Source organism: Rhamphochromis longiceps, linkage group LG18 (genome assembly GCF_057381845.1).
Source record: "Rhamphochromis longiceps isolate RC_006_pf linkage group LG18, R_longiceps_female_GT1.1, whole genome shotgun sequence".
Lineage (NCBI taxonomy): Eukaryota > Metazoa > Chordata > Actinopteri > Cichliformes > Cichlidae > Rhamphochromis > Rhamphochromis longiceps.
Window position 1 is genome coordinate 8381250 of NC_140574.1, and position 21532 is coordinate 8402781.

The 21532-nt window shown below is 38.5% G+C and overlaps 1 protein-coding gene and 1 long non-coding RNA gene across 5 annotated transcripts in view; one reads left to right on the plus strand and one right to left on the minus strand.

Moving 5' to 3' along the window:
• LOC146647665 (contactin-associated protein-like 4) overlaps positions 1 to 21532 on the plus strand; it is a 127328-nt gene that overhangs the window by 32244 nt on the left and 73552 nt on the right. For 2 of the 4 annotated variants that reach the window (XM_085389356.1, XM_085389357.1), the window contains exon 2: positions 5132 to 5242. In XM_085389356.1, the coding sequence (XP_085245482.1) occupies positions 5132 to 5242 (111 nt within the window). Of the gene's footprint in view, positions 1 to 5131; positions 5243 to 5798; positions 5973 to 21532 lie in introns of those variants that run through there. The other 2 variants (XM_085389359.1, XM_085389360.1) reach the window with 2 other exon arrangements.
• LOC146647666 (uncharacterized) overlaps positions 1 to 21532 on the minus strand; it is a 302194-nt gene that overhangs the window by 11183 nt on the left and 269479 nt on the right. The window lies entirely within an intron of this gene.

The following is a 21532-nucleotide window of genomic DNA, read 5'->3' on the forward strand; positions in this document are numbered from 1 at the left end:
GCCCCACTGTAAGTAAATCTCCAAAAGTTGATTCTGTTCATCTGGACGTAGCGTTTTGTGGGAGAAATGTTTCGTCACTCATCCAAGTGACTTCTTCAGTCTCAGCTGAGTCCAGGTTTCCCCCAATCTTATGAACACATGAAAAGGGAAAGACCATCTCTGAATCGAGGAGGAGGCCTAAGGGTACATCTTTCACCATCTTACAATGCTGTGATTGCAGCCATCCCCCAACTCTCTGTGACAGGTACTCATGGCCAATGACCAGTGGGTTTTGATCAGTGGCTGTTGATCAATGGTCATGAGACTTTGCATAATTAAGATTAAGGAACTGACCTCCCAGCCCATTGTCAATTCAGTGGGCTGGTTTCAGTCATTATGCAAATGTACTATTTATAAGACTGGGGAAACCTGCAGTCAGCTGAGACTGAAGAAGTCACTTGGATGAGTGATGAAACGTTTCTCCCACTGAAATCGCTACATCCAGATGAACAGAATCAACTTTTGGGGTATCTTATTTTCATTGACATCAAATGAAACACATTTCCCTTCTGTCACATTTTCCTGAGAAACAGGGAGCATGGGAGTTAGCTGTACTCCCCGTCCCACCCTGTTTGTCTGCAGCAGATCAGATTTGTGTGTCTAACCTTACTGCACAAGGAAATTACTTGTAATTGGCTACTTTCCAAACTCGTCCCACCTTTCTACATAACTAGTTCTGATTTAAACTTGCAGAATAAATTTCATTTTCCTTTTTATTCGTGACAAAAATCTCAATACATTTTGTCATAGTCTTTGTCCTTCTTTTTTAGTTTTCATTCAATTATCAACTTGTTTTCTTTAGAAAAGGCCGCTGATGAAAACTATGATAAAAATTAACTGGTTTATTAAATTGACATTGCTACCTACAAAGTGAAATATATTGTCATGAAATGCCGTGTGGCAGGCACGAGATGAGGACTCAAAGTGCAGGACTCACAGACTCAAGGGATGAACTCGAAACCACAGCTTTATTTGCTGGTCACAGAAAAATGGGCATACAAAAAAAACTAAACTGGGAAACAACAAACTAAAACTCACAGGGAGATCCACACAGCAAGAGGGACGACGCGACACTGACTCAGAGAAACACAGGGTTTAGATACACTGGGAAGTAACGAGGGGAATGAGACAAAGGAGGGCACAGCTGGGAGAAATCAGGACTGATGAGACAAGCAAAGCAGGACGCATTCACATAAGACACGCCCCATCAAAGTAAAACAGGAAGTATCACACAGAGACGCAAACTTGACACGGTGGAGACAGCAACTAAGAAACACAGAGACATAAACCATAAGGCAGAGGACTCTAAGAACCAAAAGACACAGAGGGAAACTCAAACATGCAGACACAGACTTACACAGAACAGAGGGGACACAGAGAAACATGAAGGGCAAGGGATCGAAACTAGAAACCATAGAATAACTCACACAAGTACAATAATACAAAAATCACAAAGAACTAAACATGCTGGGTCAGGAGACCCAGGACCCTGACATATATTGTATGGACACTTGTTGTTTTGATGTTAATGCCAGAGCAGGCTTGCACCTCTTCAGTTATTGAGTCGGCAGACAGCACAACTTTCTGCTGTTTAGTGGTGGTTCCTAAACACACCAGTTTGCAATAATGTCTCGTACGGTTAATCATGGAATATCTAGGGGGGAAGAAATTTTACAGATTGAGTAGTTGTAACGATGGGATCCTATCACAGTACCATACTTGAACTCGGTGAGCTCTTTCAAATAGCCCATTCTTTCACGAATATTTGTAAACGCATACTTTACCCATTTTTTTTGTCCATATAGAGTGTGTTGAATATGGATATTATGAAATCTGTGTCACTCACTCATTTAAATGGTGTGGTATTTCTCATCAACAAGTAAAAGCACTGGGTCTTGGTGAATATTGGGAGAGCGGATGAAGACCTTGTGTTGTTGAGATGAAGTGCACTGATGTTGACAGAGTAATCGAAACTAAAGCCTTGTTGTCAGAGTTGTGGGGCCAGATTGGACTGCTGCGTGAATCATAGTAATTGGCTCTTGTCTCAGTGGTGGAGAACAACATCCATTAACAGAGAGGATTTAGAGGGAGGAGGTGTTAGTTTGGCTTTAGCTTATGTTTGCGGCTGAATCTGTGTGTATATCTGTGAGATACGATTACGCCGTGCAGACCAACGACAATCTCGTAAAACTAAAATTTAATTTGTATTGTGTGTTGATTTCTTGGTTAGTAAATTGTTACTCCATATATTCAGTTTTACTGCCTTTAATCTGGGGTAGGCTCTGGGCAGTTTTCAGGCTTTAGACACACTGGTTTCCACTGTTTTCTCCAGACCAGATGAGATGACCAGCATAAAGAGTAAGAAAGTATTGGGTGTTGCAAAGAGTTAAGTAGATTTTACTTGGGCCAGCAGGGTTTAAATTCAGGGTGAAACCAACATCGGGACTAGCTTAATTTTAGCACAAAGCCTCCTACTTGTCTGGTGGGAGAGACTGAGAACAGAAGGAGAGCTGCAGGAGATGGAAAGCTGTCTGTTTTCCAAATTCTGGCTTTTTTTTGTTTGTTTGTTTGTTTTGTTGTTTTCTGCTCACCTCAGGTTCAATTAACTGTCAGAATTAAGTCTGTAAAAAAATCATTATCTACAAATAATGAGATGAAATAATATATACATAAACAAGCAAACAATCAAATGATCTTCTTCATCATTAGTGATGTGATGTTTTGATTGAAGGACATCATCTGTAAACCAAGGTTTCTTTTGACAACACCGATTCATCCACATCAGTATCCAGCCTGTAATGAGTCACTCAGGATGCCATTCATCTCCACAAGGCGACATGATTGCAACATTCATTTATCTATCGAGGCAGAATTACACCATTTACTCATCCAACTGGACATTATTAGACTGTTCATTCATCTAATATGAGGCCATTACAGCTGAAAGACCTGTTTCAACCCAGGGAACATTAAACCTGCTTCTCAATGATTAGACTCCACTCTGCCACTCATGTTGTTATACTCAGAGTCGATAGGATTGATGAATAGCTGTCGTATGAAACACTCATTAGATGTTAGCTTTTCAATTTTAAGGACTGTTTGCTTCTCCAAGTGTTGTCTGAAGGCATTAAAAGCCCCTCAGCCATACCGGATAAATCAAAATGCACAGCGATCAAGTTGAGAGCAACACAGCATGTCTTTGATCCTGAAAAGGCGATCATTTGAAGCTCCTCTCCTGCTGTTTATAACAATTCAGTGGTTTTTACACATGCTAAGAGATGTAGGCTGATCCATTTCCAATTGCATCTGATACTGTGATTTCCTCAGCATGGTTTCTGTTGTTTATCTCTGTTATATGAATCACTCAGACGCGTCTTCGACTCCGAAGATGAGCTTAGAGACTGTAATCCAATCTCTTTTAAGATTTTGATTGGTTCAGTGAGAGACTGGAGATGAATGTGACAGGCATGTTCTGACATTAAACTTACAACTGATAACACCTCCAAGCACTCTGTGGTATCTTAATGAGACAAATTAAAAAAAAGTTTGCTTTAGCGAATAGTTACACAATTTGTGGAGCTCATGTCTGGGCAGCATGATGCACTGTTCAGACTAAAGGCAAGCTCAAAACAAACATTCATTACACACATTGTTTTTTATTGTATAGTATGTTAGTTTATAATTCAATGGGGGAAATGATTATTAGTTTATCCCCTGTTTGTGAGTTTGCTCTCTTACAGAAAAATGAAGAGTCAGCAGTATTTATGGTAGTTTAATTTTAACCGAGAGGGACAGAATATCAACCAAAAATCCAGCAAAAAGTTATACATTGACTTGCATAAATAAATATTTGATCTCCTGGAACCGACTCTGAATTCTGACCTACAGATTCCTACAGATGAACGTCTAAATGACTCAGGAAAGTCTTGTAAGAAAGTGATGTGCTCTGATGAAACCAAAATTGAGCCCTTTAGCATCGACTCAACCCGCTGTACTTGGAGGAAGAGAAATGCTGAGTATGACCTAAAAATTGCTATTCTTACATGCAAGCACACCAGAAAACAGAAAGCATAATGTTTCCAAGCGTACAGAATGACTTCACTGCATTGAGGGGACAACTTGCATTGTAAAATCTTCCCGCAGCCAGATCACTTAAGATGTGTCTTTAATAGGACTTCCAGCATAATCATGATCCAAAAAAATACTTCCAAGTCAATGAAGGAGTGGCTAAGGAAGACGCACATTAAGCTCATGAAGTGGCCTAGCACCTCTCTAGCTCACAATCCTATAGAAAATCTGCTGAGTGAGCTGGAGCTTCAAGTTGCCAAGCAGCAGCCAAGAAACCCAAAAGATTTAGAGTTTCTGAGAGACTGGTCAAAATCCATTCTGATGTCCAATTATCAGAAGTTAAATCAGAAAAATAATCAGTAGTTAATGCGAGATTCTCTCAGGGCAAATTTAAACCATAGGAAACCAGAAAAACTCCCAAGAGGCTGAAAAGAAGAGCATAACATTAGTGTCAGTCCCAAAAAGTTGATTCTGTTCATCTGGACCTAACATTTTTAGTGGGAGAAGCATTTCATCACCCATCAGTGTATTTAGAAAAGCCGATGATACTCCACGTTTTACAGTTGGTCCAGAATCAGACCTGTTTGCATTACCCAATCAGTGGATTTTCCTCATGTGTTACAAAGATGATTACAACAGCTACACAGTATTAGATCATTTTGAGGAAACACATGTAAATGTAAAGGAATACAAACATTAATGTTAAATTAATATTTATTTCATCTAGGACTAACAACGCATATGCCAACAAAAGTGCAGTGAACTGAGAGTAATCATTCATTTGATACATGATTTAGAAATACAATTTAAAGATACGTGATGGGTAACATATCGGTCATGATGCACACCTCTTCATAGTTTCCTTCATTTCCATTTCGTCTGTAGTGCAGAAGATATTGAAAGCACAAACATACAACCTCTTATGAATCTTTTTGACTATTGACTTTTTGACAAACTTTTCACAATATTTTGTATGAAGTTCTAACCTTGCATGTTTTTTCTGCTCTTTTTTTATCGGTGACAGAGGTGTGTGACAGACCACTGGTCTCCAGCCTGCCTCCATCATCCTTCAGGAGCTCTTCACAGCTGTCCACCAGCCATGCGCCTGGCTTTGCCAAACTCAACAGAAGAGACGGTGAGGTTTTACTGTTGTTGGGGAGTGGGTCATTCACAGATACCTGTTGTGCTTAATGAGTAGGACTTTGGCTGTGGATTTGTTTAAAGTGCTGGAGGTTCAAAATAATTGTGTTTCATGACCTAATTCTTGTATTTCACATGCTTTGTCAAAAAACGTTTCCTTATGTATAGATAAATGGTAAATGAACCTTGATGTTTTTCTTTGCTGTCTTGAAGATATGATGGGGCCCGATTATTCAAGATTTTGTGTTGGGGGAGAGTGGTCAGATTAGAGATTAAATCTGTTAAATCTTCTATGCAGTCAGGAGATGCATGAAAAATGATGAAAGGGCTCATTTACATTTTGAGAAAAGCTAATCGAGTCTATTAATAAATAAAGTAAATACACTGAAGTTGTTCTTTTCAACTTCTACATGTCTGTTTAAATCACCCCCACTATAGTTAATATACCTGAACTGAGAAAGGCAGGATCGGCTGTGGAACAGCCTGGCTGTGTAGTGCAAGGCAGTGCAGGAGGCCATGGAGAAGCTCAAGAAGTTTGGTTTCTTTGTAAGGTTGTGGAACCGGCCAGTGGAGATGCAGGTTTCTTTTGGGAGCCTGGCTCAGTTGAATTTCCTGGAATGGTGCGATGGTGAGTGGAGTCCTGTTCATCCAGGATGCTGAATTTGTTGGGGCTCATTTCAACCACAACAACCAAACAGTTAAAACAGCAAAGGATTAAAGAGCAGGTAAACAGATTCACACGATAACACCTACATGCCGGCAGATACTGAAAGCCGACATCTCACAGATTCTAAAACTGCAGGTTTCGTTACTCTCCAACCAAAATTCACTGAACCAGCAGCATAAGATCAAAACTATGCTTCACGTTTGAAAAACATTGTCATGAATTTCCTGTTACTTTGGCTATTTTGCTTCCAACACAATAAAATCCCACTTCCTGCACAGCTCTCTCTGTGTACTTCAAGAACAGTTTCCCATCAAAAATCCCTATTCTGCATTATTTGCTTGCTTATTGTGCACCAGTCAAATGTTTGTACAGTGTTGTTGGGTGCTGTTTTTGTTTTGTTTTTTTGATGACCTCCAACAAGAAAGCAAATTTCCTGGCCAGGAAAATCTCCTTCATATTTTTCAGTGTTTTATCCTCAGTCACATTGACACAAAGGCATCTGCTGTGACGCTTGCAACTCTGATGAAGTCTCACAAGTGTCAGCTTTGTTTTTATACCAAGTTTACACTGAGTATGTAATTGCAGAGAAATATTCAAATACGTTTGAATTAAATATTTTTAATATACAAGGTGTGAAGGCTTATTTTGACACTACATATACAAAGACAAATGATCATAATTATAATATTTCTGAGTCAAAATTAAATTGAATTGAATTAAATCAGGACCTTGTGAATCAGGATTGAATCAGTTGTAGAAATGATACCCAGCCCTACTGATAATCTCACTACAGATGAATACTGGCCAGGTTTTTCTAATCCTTATTATTTATTTTATTCAATGTTTAAATATAGTGTGTACAATAATATTTTTTATATACACACAGTAGTAGAAACTTACTTGGCAGACAGAGAGTTAAATGTGCTTTAAAACCATAACATTTCTTAAATGTAGATGCAATGATGCAAATGATCTTGTGGATCTGTTTGTTGGTATGATGCTTCTTGAGTGGGGAATAGCATTTTAAAACAGAGGCGTTGCTCTGCAGCTGTGGAGATCAGCTGAAGAAATACTTTTGTGAAGCTCTGGCCTCAAAGCACAAAACACCAAACAGGATTTTTTTCCTTACTTGATTTACTCAGACAAACAGACAGCCCACTGGTGACTAGTTTAGAGGTAGACAGAGGATCAGAATAATTTATAAGACGAGACAAAACAGAAGAATACGCACCAGTTGCTTTGTCTTTATTCTCTGTTGATGCCATTTGTATTGGATGCTGATACTAGAAGGATAGCTGTGTGGTGTTTGTTTGTCCAGCATGAAAACCCAGCAGGGAATCTTGTGTTGGATGCTGATGTGAAGCTTCGACAAAATGAAGATTGTGGTTTGTTGTGGAGCGTTCTGCAGGGAGCAGGCTTCAGTGTTTTATCCTGACATCAAAGCTCTAAATCAGCTGGGAGGGTGAGATGGGTTTAATCTGGATCTGAATGATTTCCACCACCTGGGAAACAAAGAATCCGAGCATGGAAAAATTGTGCTACAGCCGAGGCTGTTGCCAATTTGTTTTCCTGTCTTACAAGGCAACGACTTTGCTCTGAAATGTTGCTTAACTTTAGGTTAATGACAAATCAAGTTCTCTTTTCATTGTATTGCATAAATGATGGTTTGAAAAGTGTAGAGATTTTGGCAAGTCATAGAGCAAAGGTGACAAGAAGTTAAAATGAGGTAATAAATGCAGACACCCCGACAGTTTGGAAAATCAGCTGGAGATAGTGTTAATAAAATTTACTGGAGAACAAAGTGAAAAACTTAACGGGTTTAAAATCAAATCCAAATGGTAACACAACTCAAAAGAAGAAACATAAAGGCAACCAAAGATGGGTGAGCAGGTGGACAGCAAGGCTCACAGAGACAGGGGGAGGGAGACAAGATGATGTAGGGCTGACTGAGAAATAAAGGAAGGATAGAAGCAATTAGGATATCACAGGTGTGAATTACTTTCAAAATAAAATTCCTAATAAAAATTAGTACGGTTAGCACTGTTGCCTCACAGCAAGAAGGTCCTAAGTTTGACACCACCACCACCACTCCTTTCTGTGTTCTGAGTTTGCATGTTCTCCCCGTCTTTGTGTGGGTTCTGTCCAGGTCCCCTCAGTCCAAAGACATCCACTCAGTAACTGTTGGATCTAAACTGGCGATAGGTGTGAATGTGAGTGTGAATGGTCTATCTCTCCGTATTAGCCCTGCGTCGGATTGGCGAAATGTCCAGGGTATACACTGCAGTGTTCAAGATCACAGGCAGAAAAAGTAAAATAGGAACTAGAAACAGTGACTCTCAAGATGAAAGACAATCTAGAATGGGGGAAAAAAGATCTACCGCCTTATATTTTTTATTTTCCTCAATGTGATTAAGTATATCAGTTTACCATTACCATAAAAAGACCAAACTTAAATTAGTAATGGATACCATTTACTTGCTACAGTTTCCCAAGTCTGCTATTGTTCTTTCTGGCACACTGTCACACTGCTACGACTTACTGGCATCCTTACATAGAGCATAATTTTGGTTAATGAACTGCCTGTGCTTTTCCTGTTATTGGCATGTTCTGAAAAAGGCCTTTTTTCCCCACTATGTTGTCCTTATTGGTGGTAGTGGAAGTGATGTCACTGACTTTTGACTGATTTGTGAAATAAAGACTGCAGGAGGTAAACAGCAATCAAAGGACTTTTTTTCAGTCTTTGTGGCCGGAGCTATTTGTGAGTTTATTCTGGGATGAAATTAGGGTGTAATTTGACCGGGTCTACACGTCCCTGCTTCTTCTAAAGGATTTTTTTTAAGCCCGGTGGGGATAAAAATGTATCCCCCTCTGATTTTAACACCCTGAAACACTCTGCAGTACAAAGACATTGACTTTCACTTCCAGAACTTGTGATCCTGTGACTGCAAACAGGACAATGTTGGGAGGATGATCTGTTTCCTATTCCATTCATCTTTGATTATGCCACCATTATACCACTGCTGTTTCAATGTGAAAACTACCACTAACTAAATAAAAGAAAAAAAGAATTTTGTATATCAGATTTTACAACAGACTCACAAAAAAAAATCCATCCATCCATTCGCTTCCGCTTATCCTTTTCAGGGTCGCAGGGGGCGCTGGAGCCTATCCCAGCTGTCATAGGGCGAGAGGCGGGGTACACCCTGGACAGGTCACCAGTCTGTCGCAGGGCCAACACACAGAGACAGACAACCAGTTGCACTCACATTCACTCCCGCATTCACACCTATGGGCAATTTAGATTGTTCAATTAACCTATCCCAACAAAAAAGAAATCCAAAACACAAAATAAAAACTTGAATGACTACCGACAACCAACCGCATATTTGATTTTATAGACTACATCAGCTTCCCTACCGCCTTTTATTTCAACTTGTTAAATTGCAGTGCAATTTAACAGCAGTAAGGGTGCTGTTTGCAACATCCTGCTTTTTATGAAGGGCATCTCTGAAGAAGTGTTAAGGACATGGTTTGTTGGCTTGGCAAGTGATGAAGCAGCAGCTGTAATGAGCCAATAGAGAGAAGCACCCACATTTCTGTGTGTGGGAAAAATCCACCATAATCCCACTGTCATTCACTGCATCATTCATAGTTAGAACCTGTGGCCCATGATGCTGTAAAACACATTAGAGTTGATATGATCTGTGCCTTAATGTAACCAAGTAGTTTTTTTTGCACAAACCTAACCAAATAAGAACTCTACATATTTGTCCTTTTTCATTCAATGTGGCGCCTTCTCCAGGGTCACAGCCTTGGTAATTATGCCAATAACTCCACGTCATCAATTTTAATCTATAATAGACATATATTTAATATTTACACTAACTCTTTAATGTTTAAAACTTCACTTTTGAATTCAAAGCTAAAGTACTTTCAGGACATGAGTGTGTTCTACTCGTGCAGTGCCAAAATGCAGACAGACTAACTTAACAACTTGTTTTGAGCACGGCTTAGAATTTAGTCAAGGAAAAGCCACTCTACATGCTAATAATTTATCAGTGTTGCTCCCTTAAGCGGCCAGATTCTTGATTAATTAAAAATGATAATTAATGACAAATTCAGTGCCATGAATGTCAGGTCATACACGATACTCGTGGATCATAACTGTAAAAAATAATCAGTAAAAATCACGTCAAGTTGCAAAAACGCAGACATTAGGAGTAGGAGGGTAATGAATGGCCACTGTGCTGCTGATGGCTTCATAAATCAGGTTCAGCTGTCATTCTACTACTGCATTTTTCAAATCAAGTTGTAGTGGCAGATCAGGAGAGCCGTGTGTGTCACATTTCCTTCCCAGCTGTATTAACGGTGCAAAGCCCACACGATCCCGGCTGTTTGCTGAGGAAATCGATGAATTAATGAACGCCTCCGTCTCATTTTCAACTCCTACTGCTGCTTCTGCGGCTGCTGATGCTGCAAAAACTCTGGCTGCTGTAGCTGTTCTCAGAGGAGCAGCTTCCCTTTCAGTTCATTTACTCACTAAATGAACAGAGATTATCAAAGCCCTGAAATACCTTTTACATATAAATGCATGTATTATTAAATTTGGGCTTTAACTTCAAAGACTTTTTGTTATTAGAGATGGCTGTAGCTCAGCAGGTATAGAGCAGGTGCTCTACTGCTTGACTACATCATTGATTTGCTTGGCTTGCTTGACTCCAGCAATGACAACAGTGGTTGCTAATGCTTAACTTTAAAACCTAGCCATAAATTGTAAAACAGCTTGGAGACATTGTTGCTGGTGGTGATAGTCTTGAGCATATATCCAAAATGTACTGTGTAGAGTTATTTGTGGCCAGTGGTTTATGAAACTATTTCAGTGCACTGTTACATTTTTCTGTTTCTTCAGAGAATAAAGATCTAATGTATAACTTATTACTCTCATTTTTATTTTCGTGTCTATTTAAGCTTAATTTATAACAGTATTTATAACAGTATGTTTGCACTGAAGCACCGCAGCAATTTCCTAATGTTGTAAACCCGCTCAACATTTGGCAATAAAACCCTTTCTGATTCTGATTCTGATTACACAAACTTTCCATTTTCAAACAATGTCAGGCCTTTGTGTTCAAACAGGCAGAAATATATGATATATGAAATACACGGGAACACATAGGTACATTTAAAATTTCTGTCTCTGCTCATTAAAAAAAACAACTGAAAAAATAGCTGATATAAATTTAAATGACGTCCCCTTTGTGAAACACGTAGTGTTCAAGCACTCTTGGCTTCTTGCACATGCTCGCTCTCTGCGCAGGTTTGAGTTTGTGATGAAATCAATGTGCAAATGCAGGACGAGCATATGCGTTACTGGATTCAGCCAGCCATTTTTTGCCACTTTGTGGGACTCAGTTGAGACGTGAAGTGTGCTTGGCAGACTTGCTGAACAAATAAAAACCACGTCTGAAATGACGATGTTATTGTTTGCCACATAGTTTTATCACACAAAAAGCTCAGCTAAGCAGTGATAAATGTGTTTATATGTTGTGTATCGCTTCAGAGCGATATACACATTCTTGTTTTTATATAGATGGCAGATTCTTTTGAAAGGTGGCACACTCAATATTTTTTGCAGTCACTGTATTTTTACATCTGGGTGCAGAAAAGCCTGAAAAGCTCTGGCAAGAGGCTCGTTGAAGATAAATGTCTGTCTTACCAAAACCTGTGGGATGAATCACTCACTATTCTGGGCTCCCCACCTCTCTGTTTAGATCTTCCTTCATTTTGATTTCCTGTTCTTACAGTTTATCGCTCATTTCTCACATAAGCCTCTTTTTTTATCCTTGTAGAATTTTTACCCCCCTTTCCCATCCATCTGCTTTCCGTGTTTTAAATGAGCTTCTTAGAAGTTGTCTCCTTTTCTTTGCAGTCTGTTTTCTGGTGTAGTCATTAGTTTCACTCCGTCTGCAGCCACATTTTCATCAGTAAAAACTAATTTCGTCAGCCACATCTTCTTGCCAAATGTTAATAGCAGTGTTCGTGTTCTTTTCTCGGGCAGCGCTGACAATTATCAGTAAAGCTGCTGCAATTATGCTGGAATAGACGTTAAGACTTATTGTGCCACTGTAATCACTTTCTCAGTGAATTTGATTTAAAATGCGAATTTAACTTTAATTGGAAACCTGTTGTGTTTACGAATTGCCAACTAATCAAGTACTGATTTACGCCTGTCTCTGTGTGTGAGTGTGTGTGTGTTCATTGTTCAAAGTTCCAGTATTACACTTGAAGCTTGAGGGGAAATAGGCTGGAGTTTCCCTGCAGGAGATATCCAATGTTTCCCAGCCTGCTGCTGCTACATCGAGCCCATTAGCCCTTCTGTTCGTCTGACATGTCATCAGGCTGCTGAAATTACCATCCAGGCTTGCTATTCTCATGTAAATGATTAACCTTCATTCCAGGTCTGTCTTTCCCATTCAGCTCCCTGTCTGTCTGTAGTGTTGTCTGTTCACTGTGCTGCCTGTCTCTTAAGGTAACAGCTTGCCTCTTCCTCTGCCTGTCTCTCCTTTCAACTTTTGACTTTTCATTTTGCTCATGTCTATCTCTGTATGTTCCTGTCTGTCTTCTGTACCTGTCAGGTGGAATTTCGGTGCATTATTAATGATTCAGTGGTCCTTTCTTTGCTTATCCATCTATCTGCTTCTTATAGCTGTGCTTCTGTCCGCAGTGGCTTCATGTCAAGCTTGGTCTCCCTTCAGCAGTAAAGCAGAAGGGCAACTGTGCAGCCTGAGCAGCTTTTCTCTTCACCTATTACATACACTCCTTAATGCTCTAGTAACGGGACAAATTGAGTTGGTTTCAGGTGTCAGTCCTTACAGGTTAACTGGATTCAGTTGGTATCAGGGACAAACCTGTCTCACATTAGTTGTATTAAGTCTTTGTTGAGAAGAATTTTCCAGAAAAAAACAAAGTCTTATACTATGTATGATTATTCGGGGACTTTCTGGGGAAAATTAGGATAAAGTTTTCTGGAAACCAATTTTCAATTTAATTTGCAGCTAATTAGGGAGAATAAAGATAATGGTCAGTTAGTTCAGCTGCTTTTAATGAACCCCAATTAACTGGTAGCATAACCCAGAAAGTTTTTAGTCAATATACATTACGCTAACAGAAAGCACAAAAGATGAGTTAATTCACCAAGCATTTAATTGGGATTGCCTGTGAACTATAATACAATCCCTTACAACAGTGCCATGAATTCTACCTATAAATGGAGCCTGTATATTTGGCTTTTTTGACATTGTCCAAAAGCTGATAATTCTATAATCGAGTTTGCAGTGGGTGGTGGTTTGTATTTCTTTTCACTGCTATAATGCACTCTATTCAATAGGAGTCTCTCACCGTCTGAAATGGGGGCAAAAATATTCAGCTGGTGTTGTTCGTAGCATGTAAATGACTTTTGACAGCTGCACAATTTAATCATCTGCCTTTCATGCAAGTCTTTTATCCTGTGGATGAGTGGAAACTGACAATATATCTCTCGCTTAGGTTCCAATGTAGGCTTGGGTAACATTCATTGTCTTCTTCCTAAGGCAGTGTTGTTGTCACAACACTATCCAGCTGTAATTGGCATTTTTGGCACAGCATCAGAAATCTCTGTCCAGAAGAGTGAAGCCTCAGCCTCTGAGGCCTCAGATAGGGAAAGGCTGGAGTGCCCATTGGGAATGAGTTACAGCCCCATGTGGAGAATTTTACATGTCTAGGCGTATTGTTTATGAGGTGTGAAGCTAGGAGAGGGTTATTAACAAATGGACTAGTGTAGCGCCTGCACTAATGTTGGTGAGCTGTAGCTGTTGATTTACCAGTTGATCTGCATTCCTATCCCAACTTATGGTGACAACCTGTGGGTAGTGACTAAAGGATGCTTGTGGAAGACTGTGCCAGACGCTTGTGGTGGGATTTATTAGGAGAGTTTAGTCATTTAAGAAGAGGTCAAAATAGAGTGGCTACTCTTCCATGTCAAAAGGAGCGGTTTCGGTTTGGACATCATCTAGGTGAGGAGTTTTGAGTATAGAGATTGACAGACCACGTGACTTTCGTGCATTGCATGCCAGGAACTCGTGGCAAAACAATCCAAATACTGCATCAAATGCAAGCATTTGCAGCACCGCAAAACGTTCATTCTCCGGTTCCAATACCTTCTTGCTTGTTCTTTGTCCCCCAAAAAAGTTATGTACAAAATGAATGAGAACAATGCCGGTCTGTACAAAGACAGACATGATGAAAAGTCAAAGAAAAGATACGAGGAAAAAAATCAAAGGAGTGAAAGGTTTAGACCCGTACGAGCACACAGAGTGGACAAAATACGTTAGCGTGCTGCCCAACTTTCACCACGCTCATATTTATAATTATACGGTTCTTGGAGTGAGTGCATACACTCATGAAGTTTAGTAACTTCAGGTCACTGCAACAAGCCCAGGTACAGTTTACCAACGAATGGGTACAGGACCTTGAAATGCACCGCGTAGAACGAAAGACCATCGTACCTATCATAAGTTTACCAGTCTCACAAATCGTCTTCATAATAGGACCTTTAAGCTCAACGGTAATTAATTAGTAGTGGAAATAATTTCTGGTACGCATTACAGAAATGTAGCAGTGACAATAATGCTGTAATCGCACTGGGCAATTGGTGATACAAAAAAAACCCTGTTTTACCCTGTGAATAAAAGTATATGTTTTTGTCAGTGTACCATGGTAATAACAGAAGCGAAACGCAATATTGTGTCAGGACAATTCACTATTTATGCACAATAAACAAAGGAGCATTGCGCGGCAATTTCTGTTCAGCGCCAGACTTGCTTGTAACCTATATCACCAATTATGTTATGAAAAATGACGTATTAACTACTACAAAACACTGACCTTTGTGGGAATGCTTGGAGCAGACTAACCTGTGAGCTGGAGTGTTCTGGGACGTTATATTTGGTCTTTGAATGGCTGCAATCCAGGCCATCCGTCGCCTGTTTGTTACTTCGGAAAGATGGCTCGAACAATTTCTCTTCAACGACGTAATCCGATAACAACCGATCTCTTTACCCGTCGGCTTCCCGTGGCTGTCATGCGACCGGCTATTGCAGTTAATAATACAACAGCTTCTTGCCATTTTTTGGGTTTCTTTTTATCGCTGTGTAACTGATTTCAATTGAAAGCCTGCGTGCGCTAGTACCTCTTGCCACGAGTTCCCAGAATCCTTTGCAGTTTTACCCCTGAATGACGTCACATTTTCAATCTCTATATGCACCCAGGACAGCCTGGAAACACCTCAGTGTACACCTTGAAGACCAAAGCATGTGGCAATTAAGCAGGATAGCCACAGACACATCACTTAATAGCTGTACCTTTTGTCTATTAAAACATAATAAAATAATAATAAAAAAGTAAGATTTTTCAGTTTGAATGGGTAGTAAACTGTGTTTTTTTTTCACCTAAACTTAACCAAAAAGTTACAAAAGAACAATGTAAGCAAAAAATAAAAATCCCATACACTCTAAAAAATATTTTGTTGCCTCAACTTAAAAAAGTAAGGTAACAATTTCCACTCAGCTTTTTAAGTTACAAATTTTGCATATTATTAAGTAAATTCAGCAAGTAATTTTTAGGTTTGGCTAACTCAACTTGTTTAACAAACCAACATGATTTACCTTGACCTCCACAAGCATAATTAAGTTTATTCAACCTAATATTAATTTAAAATTTCTGGTAAAATTAAGTTGAGAAATTACATTAGTTGAGTTACACCAACGAACTTTTTTACATATATCCTACTCACAATTATCCATGCCAATTAGTTTAGGTTTCTATAGTAGCTTTTCTAAAAATCACACAAAGCCATTTCACTTATTCCAATTGATTATTTTATTACAAAACATTTTCAAAGTAATACACTTCTGTGTCAATACAACATAAATGAAACATTACAGCAGCCCTTTAATTATAAATGACTAAAAAAAAAAAAAGTACTTCATGTACATTAACATTAACATAAATTGGTATCAACTTGTTCAACTTGTCGCAGAATCAAGGAAATGACAAAAGATTTTAATGTTCAACAACAGAACAATCCAAAGCTAAGATTATATGTATTACAAACTTTTCTCAAAACTACACTCATCTGGGACTGCATACAAAAACGTAAGAGGCACATCGGAATACTACAGTCCAATTCACATTCGTTTCATGACAGAAGTTTGCACTTAACAGACATTACCCGTGGACTGGTTTAAGCCCATCAAGTTCCAGAAATACCTCTAGAGTGTTCTTTACTTGTTTTGGGTAGCTCAGATTGAGAGTGTATATAAGCCCCATCATTAAGGCACACACTCTGGGCACATCAAGGTCTTCCAGGACTGCTGTTCCTTCAATCACAATTTTAGCGACAGCTTTGAGAGACACTGCTGCACGTCTGGTGACTACAATCTTTACCACTTCTTCTGGGAACTGTTGTTCACCATCCTGGCAAGTAGGTAGTTTAAATGGAAACATGTCAGCATTTTATGTGCCATTTAAAAATAAAACACAAAAGAATGCGAGATTCACCTACCAGCTGTTCTCTGAAGAGATCCTCTTCCTTCTCTTTCAGATACACCTTCAGGCAACGGATTGCGACCTCTCTCTTCATTTCCACCGAACTCTGGAGAATAAAAAAAGCAAAACAAAACTTAAACTTACAGTTTATTAGGTGAAAAGTCAAAACTATTACATTTATGTGACTTGCATTGTGCCAAATATTGATTTTAAATATGTTTTTAAAAGAAATAAAGATTTAATCTTTGTAACTTCAATTTAAACTGTTACACACTGGCCTGCTTTAAATGCCCACTTTGCTAGCAATAGGATAAAGTGACTAAAAGTAAATGTAACCTAAATTTCATCAACAGCACAATTGTGCTTTTGATGAATAGGACCTGAATCAGAGAATGACATGAACTATAACTGTAACTGTAACAACTAATTCATCAATACACCTGCGAGGTACATTATATATACTTTCCAGTTTTAGTAGTAGGTGGGCTAAATGTTTCTCAATTAAATTAGGCAATTCCCCAATTTCTTCATCCTCTTCATTTGCTACATCTTCACACAATGGATTTTCATTATGTTCCTCAAGAGGATCATCTCCTGCATTCAAACGACTGACACACCGCTGTATCAGCTCAGGCTTGAAGTCATCCAATGAGTGAGGAGTGTGTTTTCGGTTCCTATGAGAAGCATATGTTCAAATGAGCAGTTACAATCCCAGTACAGGCAAGGCATAAACAGTCCACCATGGCTATGTTTAAGCCTGTAATGCTTTAAGAGCTCATTCCTTCTTGATGTTTCAAACTTGCAAATTTTGCAAGTCCAATGCATTTTGAAATTTACTGCAACCTTTTGTAATGCAAAGAATTATTGAAGCTTTTGAGTTAACAAGCTATTTTAAGTATAAAACCTTCTCTAAAACACTACAATGCAACACTGAAAAAGATTAATCATAAAGACTGAACAAAATTGAATTTTAAAATTGACATCTACAGACTGCAGTTTAAACTTGTAATAAGGTGTCAAATCCAAATGTGCAAGAGAAATTTCTTTTAAACTATTTAAATACCACTGTGGACATGCCACAATCCCACACTTTACATTATGCTTACAATTACAGAAAGCAAATGCAAGTCGTATGCACACACACACACACACACACACACACACAATATTGTTTTTTGGGTTTTTTTTGCTAGGTCAACCAACTTTAATCTCAGGCAGAATTCCCAGTCGAGCTTAGAACATCAACACAATTGATAGAAATACTTTTAGTCAGGGATAAATTCACCACATTTTACTCTGTCAGTAATTAGTTACCTCACCCGAGACCATCTTGTGGAAACACGAATTTACTCTGACACCATGATAAAAATGCAGGCAGCTACTGACCGGTTAATTTGAACATATACGGGTTCAAATTGAACATGCTCTGCTGTCGACATAGTCTATCAGCTAACCAAATGTACCCTGACAAGTGACATGTTTTAATTGTATCTGTACTCTTTTATTTGTGAGGAACGTTTGCTAGCTAAAAGAAACGGCTAGCTAAACTTAAAAAAACAACAACAACTATACTCTGCTAAATTACGATTAAAACCATCAAATTTCAGTTTTTTTTAAATATGACATTTTAGAGTGTACAAATATAACTTGTAATTCATCTATTTAGAATTCAGTACTTACTTAACTCACCGAACACAGTCGAGGGCAAACACACCTCTTCTCCCACGAAGCCACAAGAATCCAGAAACTGTTGCGCACGATACGAACATATGCTACGGGGTTGCCCTTGTCTGTCTGAATGGTCTCAATTCAAACAGGAAGGATGTTGAAACTCATTTTTACATGTTACACAAACTTAATATTTTCTGTTGTTGATTGATGACAAAAGTATTTTATTCAATATACTCAAACATTTAAGTTAAGGAGCTGTTTTTTAATTTTTGTGTTGCACTGACTTCTAACATTGATTATTCAACTCACTAAAACGTGTACATGTAGGCAACTTACTTTTTTTTAGCAGAAAAATGCTTTTTTGTTAAGTTCTACCGACAAACACAACGAATATTTTTTAGAGTGTATGACTGAGACTCTTGTCTTCTGATTTATAGCATCTTCTGACCATCAACTTGTGGCAGAGCTGTTGTTTTGTGGGGAAGTGCAAAGTGCAAGTTCTCTGGTATCCATTTGATTAAATGAGTATTCCTAACAAGTAGTTGTGAAGTGTATAAATGTGCAAAATGTAAAATTCAATTCAATGTGTTGATTTTCTAGGACAGCAACTGTTGTGCTTCAGCTGGTTTTACACTTTATGTCAAACTGTATCTTTGTATCATTGTTTCTTTAGGTGTTGGAACTGATTTATAATTCATGACTACATAGATAGAAGTAAAGAACATTTCAGTGCTTTGAATCTCTGTTGGTTTGAATCAAGTTGAAAATAAGTACATATTTAAAAAACATATCCTGGTGTTGTTATGCTAGTTTTACCAATGGTTTGTATTCTGTTTGTACAGTTTACAGTGCTCCATCTTTTATGGAGACAGGGTTGTTTTATCTGACAGGACATAGTAAATCTTTGCAGCGTCTCTTTGTCTCAGTTTTGTCTCTGATCTCTTTCTCTTTGCCTCCACAGCATTATCAACACGAGTAAAGGTCAGGAGTGTCTGCCCCTCACAGTTCTGCTGTCACTGGACATGTCTGAGTCAAGTGCTTATTAGCTTTGGCCTTTAGCTCTTTTAAGATCAGCTTCCAGCAGCCACAATACTAGTTCTTTTAGATTTCTGCTGGGCCTGGTGCCACACACATTTGGTTCTTATTGAACATATTAAAACCAAAATGATGAATGGTGGCACTAATGTTTACAACTGCCACATGTCTACAGTTGTACACTTGTAGGTTTCCCCCCTTGACTATTCATTTATCATGTATTCATTTATTTTCTTACATTTAGTATATTTTTAATTTACTTTTGAAAATGGCATGGGCTTGAATCACATGTGACATGTCTTGTGGAGATCTGGAAGTATGGTGAGTCTATAAAGCACATTTATTTAGAAATGACACTGCTCAGTGTCCTGGAAAAGCTTAGCAATGCCTGCATGCTGGAAGAAAGGCTTCAGTTGACTGATGAATGCAAATTCTGTCTCAGTTCTGGGAAAATTCTTGACAATTCAGTCAAACTGTTGGGCCATGAAAGTCTGCACACCCAAGCTAACTATCCTTTGTAGACTGTCAAGATGGCTTATGACCTTCTTGTTGCTGGTACTATGGGAATTTGGGCAGCCCAGACTGTAAATCCCAACTCACTGACTCTGCCTAGCAGTTCGATGGAAACAGCTTGTACACGGAACAAGCTCAGTACAGTAACGTGACAGTAACGTGACAATTTGAAGTACCAAATGCATAATTACACATAATTATCATCAGTCAATAGAATCAAACTTTTTAATCGCACAATCATCTTCAAAATAAAGAAGTTGTCTGTCTCTTGAACTCAAGTAATGCAAAGTAATGAGTAACTATGGTTAAACATGTTTCCAAAAATATTTAGGGTCAATTACAATAATCTCTGTTTTGTCTGATTTTAGAAGGAGTTCATCCAGGTCTTTATGTTATTTGGACAAGACAGTTTCTCTAATTGATTTCTGCCAGCTGCCTTTGTACGCAAGTGTAAGTGGGTGTAAATGTGCACCCAAATGCAGAAGGTCAGAGTTCAGAATACAAATAAAGATATTTATCAAGGATGATTAAATTCTAAGGGAAACAAAAAAAAAAGTACACGAAGATTACAAGGGTCACTAGAAGCCAGAGGAGTCCAAGGAATGCACTACAGGAACAAACGAGAAACAAATGCGCAGACTACACAATGCAACACAGCAAAGAATAGATGCAAACTGAGGGCTTAAATACAAAATAGGTAATCAGGAAGATGGGATGCAGAAGGATAATTAGACTCCACTGAAACTAATCATGGATGACAAAAAAAAAAAAAACCCCAGGAAAAAGACACAGAAAATAACAGCTACTGTGTACCAGTAAAACAGGAAGTAACTTAACAGGACAACATCTGACACAGAGATGCAAATTTAACAAGAAACAGGGAAACTCAAGGAATTAAATATAAACTATAAATCTGACCATAAACAGAAATTTAATGACAAAAACTACAATTTAAAGACTAAACAGAGAATGTAATCATGAGGAAACTAGCCAGGGAATACCAGCTACATAAAAAGAAAACAAAACTCAAAAAGAAGTCAAAACAGCAAAAAAACAAAACAAAGTCCAAGTATTAATATATAATAACTCAAAACTCGAGCAAAATAACTCAGGGTCCATGACAGAGAAAAGCTTTCTGGTGTTTCGAGTTACAAATGGCATCCAACTGTGATTACTACCTCTACACCATCAAATGTGCAGAATTTCCTCCTCGATTTTCTTTATAGTATTAGTAGTTGTGTACATTTAAAGCGTCTCATCATGTGGGACACCTGTTTACCTGCTCACATTGTGCGGATCTTTTCTGCTTGGCTGCAGAAATTTGGTCCACAGAATCAAAAAAGTAAATAATGAAACAATTAGATTTAAAGTGAGATACTGTTTATGGTAACTGTGATTAGTGTTACAATAATTCCATAGGAAATAAATGTGCATCATGACAAAGACCTCTGAAGTGATGAAAAGTGTGTGCGCGTGTGTGCTCAGTGGGGCTCGGGTCAGCACTCTCCACTTTCAGAATTGACCATCTGGTGTTTGAGCTCTGAGGCATCTCTTTGGCCTGACACAGCACTTTTGCACACTCGCACACAAACACAGATTCTGGCTTCTTCTTTCTCTCCTAACTGTTGTCACTGCATCAGAAAACACAGATACATTTAATTACAATAAGCTGGTGTATTTCCAATCAATAGCTTACACCACCACCACTTATAGTGACAGTGTTTTGGAGTGAGACACAGTGCTGCTAGCCAAATGAAGAACAAAACTAAATGTGTATATAATGTTTGAATAAAATAACTTTTTCAAAGCTCTGCC